This window comes from Diuraphis noxia, unplaced genomic scaffold (genome assembly GCF_037042655.1).
Source record: "Diuraphis noxia isolate RWA-SAM2 unplaced genomic scaffold, SU_Dnox_SAM2 contig0005, whole genome shotgun sequence".
Lineage (NCBI taxonomy): Eukaryota > Metazoa > Arthropoda > Insecta > Hemiptera > Aphididae > Diuraphis > Diuraphis noxia.
The window spans coordinates 8,225,558-8,237,588 of NW_028301715.1; the positions used below are offsets into that span (position 1 = coordinate 8,225,558).

The window sequence follows — 12,031 nt, forward strand, 5'->3', positions numbered from 1 at the left end:
ACCGTTTATGCTTCTCAAATTTGTTTGTCTTGGGGGAGGGGGGCCTTAAATTTATGTCAATCTGTCAAGGATTCCTTTATCAAAATCATAAACGCTCGAAGCCCAAGGTATAGATATATATTTTGAAAAAATAAACATTCTACGGACTTCAGTTTGAGAAACACTTGGTGTACGCTGTATATCCCCTCTGTCATGTTTTAACAGCAGTGATTTTTTCAAAAAGAAATGTCTACGGAAACACCAATATACTCACGACTTGACCGCGTGTGTTCAAAATTCCGCGTTTTTCTTTTTTTACATTAATTATTGTTGTGGTTCATCTCGCCGGGTCGACACCGTGGAGACAAACATCGACTGATTTTGTAATGAAGTTATATCACACTGAAACCGAAATACAACCGCAAGCGCTGTATCCAATCTGCCACAGACAGATTGCCCATCTCAGTTGGATTTTTCTACGAAACTATAGGTACCTACACCAGTACACCGCTAATGACTTGTCCGTGGACTGATTGAACCGAGTTAGGTCATATACCGACACAAGGGACATCGTAATATATTATATATTAGTTCGTTTTTTTTTCCGGGACGATGTCTGGCAGGTAATGCGCGCCGTCTAGTTTAATAAAATACCTATATTTGAAAATGGCGAAACATTGCAAAGCTCATATACAAAAAAAAAAACCAACATTAAATAAGTAAATATTCAACAAACAAAGGACTGTTACGTCGACCAGCTATTAAGCGAGAAACCAAAAAATAAGTAAGCGATGTGTAATTATCACAATAACATTAAATACCATAATAAAAAATGGTTTTAATTAATTTCTATGACTATATCGCGATTAACGATGACATTTCGTAAGAGTTTCGGGTAATTGAACCTTCAGGTTTCTTACTTAGATATAGAGGCATCTACTCAGTTTTCGGAAAGTTCAATTGAAAATTAAATGTTTTCACGTTCACGTTAAATATGCGTAAAATATGAAATACCTAGTACACTTTTACTCTTTTTGTTTTTCACTTTAATATTGAATTCATGGGCTCAAGAAATAGGTACAACGTCATGTAGTCGTTCGATTTTGTTATTATTTTAAAAGTATTTAGATAAAACTTAAATGAGTATGCCTATAATAAGGTACACGATATCAATAATTTTAGTAAAAAGTGATTAATTTTTTACTTTTATACAGGTAAGAGTACCCAACCTAACCTATAAATATTACATCATATACATATAATGAAATACATATATATAAGTATATATATTTCGATAATATCTTACTGAGATAAAATTAACTTCAAAAACTTTTACTTAAATCCAATTAATGTCATCAAGTAATGATTTAGGTCAGGCATCATATTATGTAAGAGTAAATATTATATTTGATTTTTAGAAAATTGTAATCTGAACATGACTACATACGTAGACATCGTATTTTGACTTGGACTCTGACTTATTCGAAAACCACACAGGAAGGTTACATGTTATGTATACAATCAATGGTCGTTTTTTTAGAACGTATTTATGCTTACATGGTTTATGAATCAAACATTTATTTTTTAGTATTTATATAAAATATGTTTATATTCATTATCATAATATATTATCGCTTTATATAGGTATTATCGTTCTATGAATTGTACATATATAATATAATGATTATATTTTTACATAGGCGTTTCAGTGGAGGATAAAATTATTTGAACATCTATATACCTGGTATAGTGTGGTATTCCCTTGCGCTATAAAATATTATTATGAACATAAACATACACACAAAATCAAGTAAGGGCGGATAATTAAATATTTTCCGTTGGCGGAAAGTACGTTTCATGTATTTATTTCAAAGCATAATAATATTATTATCACCTTCAGCAGTTCATTGGTATTATTATACATATGATATGTGTGTGTGAAATTAATTAAATCAACAGTAAAATTATTACAATTCGTAACGTTTATAATATTAATTATTGATATTTCTTGATATAAGAAAAATATGTAAATGAACATTCTTTTAATCGTCAATTTTTGACGATATAATCATTGTTGATTTTAGAAATTAAAAATATTTTTTATTTTCATCATACATTAACGATTAAAAAAGTTACCTACCTATAATGTATAATATGCACCTACAAGCATTAAAGTAGTCACACACATAATATTATATATTATTAACATTATACCATGTAATGTTTATAATATGTATACCAGTACCTATAAATCGAGTGATTTTAGGTAACATTTCTATGTCGTATTTCAAAATTTTAAACAGAGGAGGGTTTAGGAAACATTATCCAATACAGTTCCTTGGAGGGACTTTACACTCAACATATAGCTGGTGCAACTATAGGATAATATATGGGGGCTGAATCCCTACATTATATTTGGATAATAAGTCATGAAATCTTTTTACTTTAAGCTACAAGACTGTTTCTCAAATTGGGATATTCTCAGCAATAAAAGATGTGTTGAAAATGTATTAAAGAATATTATTTATTCCAGGAGTATTATGAAATATCGAAAATACATAATCTTAAAGACAGAACATAAGAATTATCAAAATACAATTTTAATTACTCTAGTAAGATGGTTTAGGAGAAATTTTACACAGATTAACAAAGAAAAAAATATGAAAGTTATAAGTCTAAACCCACCCCCCCCCTCTTGAAAAAAAGATCTTTTGTCGATTCCAAGACTCTCACAACTTACAAAAACTGCACACTATAACTGGAATCCAAATTTACAGGTAACAAAACTAAACACGAAGAACGATGTTTGAAGTTAGTTCGAATACAAAAAAAAACTGATAAATGAAAACTATAAAAGTGTCGAAAAATGTTTACAACACTCGTCGTATACCTAATGAATACTGATAAAAATGTTATCACTACTTTTTTTTGGAGTCACTGTGGCTTCTGGTTGCGGTAAAAATGTAAAATACTGTTGGACGCGATTTACCTTTACCACGGCAGCACCACCAAGCAACTAAAATTTTATCACCACCACTTCTGTACTTTAAATTTTTTTTTTTTACTATAGATAATTCGTATAACTAGCATGTTTGCAAATATTTTTATAGCTAACTGTGACAAGTGAGTCGACAAGGCACAATATTACTATACAAAATCATATTACACGATACTATAATAATGCACCTATATATAAATATAATATTGTAATAATGTAAAAATTGAAAATTTATCATGATGTTTATTGGATATTTAGGGAGGGTTGAATCAGGACCCCGTTGTCCTCATCTCCTGATACACCACTGCTACGATATCGTTACGCCTTCCTTGTGATTTTATGTTGTCGTATGCATATAATATTGATTGGTTTAAAAATATATTTTAGAAAACGCTATACACATGCATGTGATTATGTTTCCGTCTTAAACACGTACTACATAGCAAATGTTCGTTCACTATGGTTTCAATAGTGTGAAATTATAGTTTATAATATTAGAGCGAATTGACTTTTCGGTGCTTATAAGTGTCGTTTTTTACTTAATACTTAAATTTTCAAGCGAGATATGAGTATTTTTAATTTATTGTACATTTCACATATTATCCATATTTGAAAATTAAAATATCGAAAAAATCGCCGTTTCTTAAGCACAGATAATGTTGAAAAAGTTCGATTATAGGCCAATATTACAATATTATAAAAATTAATAGCACTACATTGTTGCAGAAACCAGTGAACGAAAATGTACCATGTCGTATACACTTGTAAGACGATGACAACACGCGCATGGTAGCGTCCTCTTACCGGGACATCTTCAATTTGTTTTTAAATTAAGACGTAATTTGAAATGCATAAATCAAAAAAAAATAACATACAAAAGTGAATAAAAATGAATTACATGTATATATATATATCGTATAATATCGTGGCGTTTTACTGAATACCTTCTCTTATATATTACACATTTCTTGCACGGTTCAATAATGTATATGACATTATGTTATTATTATTATTATATATTGTATTATAATATACTATCTGATATGAACTATGTATAATACACTACGCGAGCGACGTCTACGTATTGTTACTAAAATGGAATTTATGTAAATTGTACATTCGTGGGTGTGTAGTGTGTACAGTATAATATTCATATATTATATATATGCGCGTGTACGACAACGACAATTTAAAACTTACGAACTGAACGGGTTGGCGTTTGAATTGCAGTAGACGAAATCATCTGTAGTGCGAACGAAAAATTCCCAAGAGCGAAAAAAGGAAATTTATGTACCTACCTATTTTTGTTTTTTGTTTTTCAGAAAAGTTCTAAAGCACCTACACTTTTTGCCATTTCAATTTCGATGGGACTTTAATCGTACTTTCATATTTATTTTGTTCCGGTTATTGCATTTCATTCACCGGCACTAGGCAGTATCGGTACTTGGTAGTATATAATATATATTAAGTATATTGTCAGTTATAATATAGCTATAAATTCTCAACGATGACTTTCTATCAGTTTTTTATTAGGTAAGTAAGTATATTATAATATAGTATATAGATACCTATGGCAAACCAATGTGTTCAAATGTACAACCATAGGATCCTTATTCAATAAACCAATTAACAGGTAGATACTGCAGTGAACGTTTTAGTTTTTTTTTTCTAATTTATATTTTACCATTAATTTGGTTGTAAAACATTTTAAACAGTAATTTTATTGTCTCATAACGTTTAACGTCAGTTTATGAGTATGAAAAAAAACTGCAGAACCTACTTTAAGTGAACAAAAAAATTTTGCTTTTGAATAGAGGCTTTGCGGAGGTACTCATATAGTGTACATAATATATATACATATAGAGATATTTTAGATATTTTACGAGGGAATATTTTATAGCTCTCAACTAAACATACAGAACGATAAAAACCTTTTGCAACTATTTATACAAGGTGAATTATGGTGTTTTTTTTTCTTTAGTTTCAAGCCTTAAAGCGAAACGAAATAGTCTATTGACACATCCTATATAGGTAGTATTTTTGTAGTAATTTTTTTAAACTCCGTTTAAAATTTAATGTTATTAAGGAAAAATTACCTTTAAAAGAAACATTTACAACCACCTAGGGGTGCTACAATAATTTTATTAAACTTTTTATGTTTAATATTTAATCCGTTTTGGTTTTATAATATGAAAATAACTTTGGTGAGAAGTTTTTAATATTTTCCTACTTTATAATAATATTATTGGTCGAATAAAAATAAAGTTTGAACAAAAAAAAACATATTTGTTTGTAAAAGCTAGTAATGTTTTGCATTGTTTACAACAATATTTGTTTATTTTTTTGTTATAACATAACGATTTATACATTGATAAAAAAAATTGTTATCCCATTACAAATTTTATTTATTGTTGCATGATTATGATTCAACGATTTTTGTTCAACTGTGAATTTATAGGTACAATATATATATATAACATACCTACATGTTCAAAATAAAAATAAAAATAATTTATTTAAAACTAAGTCAGTTGGAGCATTATCTAACTCACTATGGTGATAATAATATAATTATTTATTTAAATATTTTATTGATTAGCCTAATTTTTTTCCAGTTCATTTAGGGGGTATTTTAATTTCAAAGAAAATTCAAAAGAAAAATATGCGACTTTAGGCACTGGGGAATAAATGAAACAAGACAAGGAAATTAAAATTATTTCCGAATAAATATTTCAAAGTTATTGACACAAACATTTTAAATATCATTATCAAAAATTAATAGCATACTAATTATATTAACTATTAGTGTGTTTTCATAAAAAAAAAAAAATCGAAACTATTATAAATTAATTAGTCACTATCAATTAGTTATTGATCAACAATTAATCATTAATTTTAAAAAAGAAAGACCCTACTAAATATTATGCATGAGTCAATTCAGCTTATAATTAAAGTATGCAAATAAATCTTTTAAATGAAAATTTTAATATTTTTGCAAAAATTTTAAATAGCTTGTGATAAAACCTATTTCGATTTATCAATAATTTAATTAAGTTTTTTGAATTAATGCATTTTCTAGATAAAATCCTTTAATTATAAATAAACTGTTATTGAGAAAATCAATTGAATTGTTATAACCTCTCATATTACAACAATATCTCATCTTAACAAGACGTTTATTATGCTAATATTTTGAAAGTTTACACCTCTTATCATAGTGTACGTTTATTCGAGAGGCAAAACACTGTAATCGTATCACCCCGTGACTTATAATTATAAATTTTTCGTGAGAAATTCTTCTGCACATATATTTATAACCTTTTTTTTTACTCGATTGCAATCGAACCTTAAGACTTAAGGCTCGTGAGATCGATACCCACCCAAACGCGTGACACGAGACCTTATTAAAAAAAAAAAATAAGGAAATAAAATAAAAAGTAAAACGATTTTTGAACAGCCAAGACAATACGACGATTGTCGTACTTTGGACACTGACAGCCATCCGACTTGCATACAGCGTTTTTATGGGGCCACTTTAATATTATTGCCTTTATTTTGCTTTTCCTATTTATTTTTTTCTCCAACAAATTATTATTAAACAGAGCATGATGTTATTTCGTATGGGAAAAACTTTACGTGACATGACAAATTGTTTTATACATTAGTATAGCAGTATAGGAACCGCATACCCACTAAAAATGGATAGAATGTACAGTGTGTCGAATCTTATAATACTCAGATTGAAATACGGTTTGTTGTGCTAGCTATATATACCTAATATAGAGTTATAAAAGTGTCTACACATTTTGGGAAAATTAATCGGTATACCCACTAGTAAACTGACTCGTTTTGCGGTCCTGTAAAATAGAATAGTCTTCAAGTTTCAAATAGCTGTAACTCATTTAATTTTAGGTTTGTGACCCAGGTTAACGGATTAAAACGAGTTAAAAAAATTAAATTATCCATAACACTATCATTATGTGAACAAGATTAATGTTTGTAATTTTTCGGAGTGCCATCATTGTGCAGGCATCACACATCGAAATATGAAAATGTGCGTTTCGGTACCCGCTATATATAGGTACATTATATTAAATATTGAAAATATTACGTCGGCTGTAGGTTAGCGGGGATACAGCTATAATAGTAGTGCTTAATGCTAATATATTTTGAATAAAAAATAAAAATATACAAAATCCTATTCCAAGAGGTTCGTGTCTTAAGTAGACAATTTATTGCGATATATTGTACGGGAAACATACCAGACCGAATATATCTAAAACTCCTCAGGGGTAATGATTAATGATTATGTTTCATTGATACCAAATATAATATAATATACTCGAATATTTTCAGAGGCAAGTATATTTTGCGATACCCACCAACCCATCAACCATAATTTTGTCTCTCAATTGGAAATAGAGTGGGGGGGGGGTGATTGCTTTTCACAGACAATTGTACTTATTATTATGTAGGTATTATTGCCAACTAATGGTTAGTAACCACTGCCTATACTGGATACTAGCTTTCGTTTATATCAATATTAGACAATATTTAAATATCATTTTCTGTGTTATTTTCCTAAAATTTAAAACGAATTTAAATTATTTCCCATTCACCCAGTGTCACCCATCACCCACCAAAAAAACTGAGAGGCGGCCGCCTCTCGATTACCCCCATCGCCACGCCACTGTATATATTATCGAGATTTGGTTTTTACCTGACTGACGTCTCGGTCCATGGCGTTCGTCAGAATCCATTCTCTGACTTGTTCGTGTTGTTCGCTTTCGACGTACATGGTTTGTGGTAGCGGTACATTGGTCGGGAAGTCAGTGCCCTGCAAGTCTGTATCGTCGATCATCTCATTTTGTCCGTCCACAATGGCATCCGTTAAATCCAAATAATGGTTCAGGAAAACGAATGCCTCTGCATTGCGCTTGGTATCCTGAAAGCGGAACGAATACAATATCACTAGAGCGGTAATCGAGACGTGGGCAGTATATAATATAAAACATAATAATATCAAAATTAAAATAATAAATACGTTATCATAGCAAGCGAATACGACATGACGATGACAATAATAAAATTATCAGTGCGCCAGAGTCAATACGTACACAATATAATATGGGTAATTTAATTCATTTTTGATTCCAACCACAAGCCATATTTTAGGATTTAGAAATGGCTAGCGTATTTGTGGTGATGGATGGTAATGGATTGAAATGATTGAATTAATATAATAAATAGATTTAAAAAAAATAAAATTAAAATTCGTGTTCTATATTTTCATGGGTATTAGAATTAGTTAACTTGATCATACATGTTATTTAAAAATAGTTTTCAAGTGATTATGAAATTGATTAGTGTTTTCATCAAATCAGTGTGAAATTATTGGGACCAATCGATTACGACAGTACTATAATACAGGCATAGGTAGTTTAAAAATAACATATTAGTATCGTTGCGGCCAGCAACCAATATTTTACCTATGGTTATCCTGGTTACTCCTCAATAAAAACATTTTGTAGTTACCATTAATTTATTTAACACTAAGTAATATTCATTATTTAATAAATTATTATGTACACTAGTCATATACACTTATAGGCCACCTCTTTGTTGTTTGTACACAGTTATTATGACATAATAGGTATTAGAAATAATTACTCAATACTGCAATACGTTCGTATAGTGTATATTGTATAATTTAAATATTCCGATTTAAAGTTTCTGTTAAATTGCCAAGTTTTCTATTCTGAGTTGATTTGGATAAAATGTTACCCGTATAAGTATAATAAAATCATATACCTAGCTATTACGTATGTGAAGAATATAGAATTATAGTGTCTATGTTAATTTAAAAACGATTATGGAAGTCAATAAAACTATTATTTCAAAATACACATTTCTAGTTCGTCTATGGTAAGCATTTTTTTTAGCATGAAAAACTTTAGCCCAAACCTAAGATATCGAAACTAACAACTGGAAATCGACGGAATTGTTACTGTCGGAATCAATGCGGTTTTTCCCCTAATAAAAAAAGGTCTGACGGAATCGACGAAATCCCTACAGAGTTGAGAGCTGAAGACATTTGGTCCGTGAACCTTTTGTGAAAGGTTGCATTTTATTTTAAGGTTTTCTTAAGTGTGGTACGGGATTCAGTTACAAAGTGTTTTACTGCAAGGTGAACACCTCTGCATGAAAGGTGCATTGTAAGTTCTTTTTTATCCATACAGTAAGAACCTGAGATTCCGAAATGGTTATGGCCGATACGGTGTACGCATAACCCGTCATTATTACTACGCGGAAACCATGATAAACACTACTAAAATCGGTAAAACATCTCACATCATCGAAAACGGTTAAATTGCGAAGTCTATTCACATTGGAAATTTTGATTTAAAGATATTTACATTCTATTTCCAGTTTTAAAAATGGATTTTTTCCATTTCGGGTGCCAACACTATCAGCTGGACTAGCGCGGTGTACTTGCCACCCCTTTGTGCACCCCAATGTTTAAAACTTAGATCGTAAATGAAATCAATTCAATCATTTGTTTTTTTTTAAAATATTTATTGTTTTAGGCTGAATCGAGCTGCGTTTAGAATAATTAATACCTATTAGCACGCAACTAAGTCCGATTGAAACCCAAAATACTAACTTTTCGCCATCGTTTTTCGACTCCACTTATATCGGGCACGACTTTTGAATTCGAGATTAAGTGATGCAATAATCCGCGCGTGAAGGGAATTCTTTTTCAGTTCTGAGCATAGGATATCTACATGTGTATACATTTTTAAAGTGTGCACACAGATGTAATTTTTACCTATTCGATTATTGGGTAGGTATACCTACCTAATAAGGGCATTTTATTATCATGTTATTCATGCTGTATTGTACATGATAATATTTCATTATTATAAAACTGTGTGTCGGTTAATTAACGGACATCTAAACGAAATTACACGAACATCATCGGTTAAAATCGGCCGTTGTTATTTTAGACACGAAACGGATAACGTACACACTACACAGCACATACTGCACCGTTTACTAAATACACGCAAAACTACCTACATAATACACATTTTATATACTACATAAATATATATATTATTATTATTATTATTATCACCGACAACCTACATCTACATTGTTTTCAAACGCACACGTATATTATATTATTATTATTATTATTATTATACACAATAATTCGTAGATACCTATATCATAATACGGGTAGGTATACCGACCTACCTATTATTATATTATTGTGATTATTATTATTATACACCACGTAGCCAATTTGTTGGTACTAAATGCGTGGGGATTAATATTGTTATTTATTCAAGAAAATTACGTTTCCAGAGAGGGGACAACGTCTTTTGACTCGTAAATTCGAGAGTTTTACGCGCAAAGAGATGATATATCATAGAAAATAACATTTCGTTGTATAACACACAAAGTAGGTTGGTAAATAAGTTAGCGTTACCGACCGTATCTCCCTCGCCGCCTTCGTTTTTTTTAACTCCCCTCCCGACCCCCTTTACCGTTGAACCTTTCAACCTGTGTGTAAAGTGACACACCCTTCACCGTGTCGTCCACGAGATAATTTATTTCATTCACCTAAACGCGTACCACCGAGTTGGTTTTTTAATTTTATCGCACCAAATTATTACAGCTGGGCGTGAAAAAGTTGTATTATTGTGTACCCACCTAATTTAGAACCATATATGCAGGCTGCTTTTGGGGATGAAACGTTTGTACCACCCGTTCGATACTTGTAAACGTTGTTATGCTTTTTTTTTTTTTTTATAAACGTCCTTTTAGAATATTGAAATATAATACTCTGTTTTTAATTTTAGGACATTTTTTCAGGTTAGGTACAGATTAAAATATGGTTTGTATGCTAAGGACAAGCTTGCAAACATAATTATTTTACAATCGATCCTGTACAGCAAACAGTTATCCAAATTCAATAATATGCAAATATTTTATAGTTAATAAATTATTATTCGTTAAAATCATATCATTTTATGAAACGAACATACAAGTGATTCGAATAGAATATAGATTAATAAAGATTAGGAAATTTAAACTATTTAGATAGGTAGCCATTTAAGATAACTTTATGAAAGTTAAAAATTATTGTACTCATTATATTGTCCTTAAAATCGTTGAAATGTTTTTCATTATTAGATAGATATTTTTTATGATGATTAACTATTATTCGGATATTTAAATATTTCACTATAACTCAGAAAACACTATACCTGCAAATAATATTATGTAATATGTTAACAAGACGAAATATATTAAACAAGTAAACACGTTTAAATCGATTACGGATTTCGTTGAAAATTATCACCAGATGGCTTCTTATTTCTTATACAGAATGAATTAGGTAAAGAAATTTGGAGTATCTCCATTATTTGTTATTATAAATCATTATATATTAAACTATTTTAGTATGTTTCATTTCGTGCAGTTTTCATATTCATGTTTTATTTTATTTACTTAAGATTATTCAAAGATATATTTCGATAGAATAACTGAAGCTCAATCAACCCCTCCCCTCCCAACGGTCCCCATAGGGTGTTTATTTAATCATTTTAGTTCAGCTCAAAATATCGGGAGCGGATCCATGTATTAACAGTCATTTTTTCAATGAGAGGTTTCTATTTTGATAGTTTTTATCTTTTTTTCATATAACATAAAAATAAAATTAATTATATTTTTGTTAAAGTAATAAAATAATTATCTAGATATTTTTCATTATTCGCATTGACATACAATTGTTTGGAAATCCAATTCAATGTCTATTTGTAACAATATATATATATTCAATTAATCCAAATGTGCAGTTAGTGTTTATAAAAATGGCTTGATATCCTTTTGATTATTTTTCCAAATCAACACATTCAAGTATAATAAGTTATTTATAAAAACACCACTTTTGAATAATACAACTCAATTAGAAGTCGGTGGTGATTCAAAAATGTCTCCCTTCGCCTACCAAATATAACTAATTTAAATATATTTTTACTATAA

At 29.8% G+C, this 12,031-nt stretch overlaps 1 protein-coding gene across 1 annotated transcript in view; it reads right to left on the reverse strand.

Annotated features, from left to right (window-relative positions):
- The window catches only part of Oseg2 (intraflagellar transport protein Oseg2), a 105,979-nt gene that overhangs the window by 5,345 nt on the left and 88,603 nt on the right, over positions 1-12,031 (reverse strand). The window contains exon 30 of the mRNA XM_089229614.1: positions 7,698-7,922. Within this exon, the coding sequence (XP_089085740.1) occupies positions 7,698-7,922 (225 nt within the window). The remainder of the gene's footprint in view (positions 1-7,697; positions 7,923-12,031) is intronic.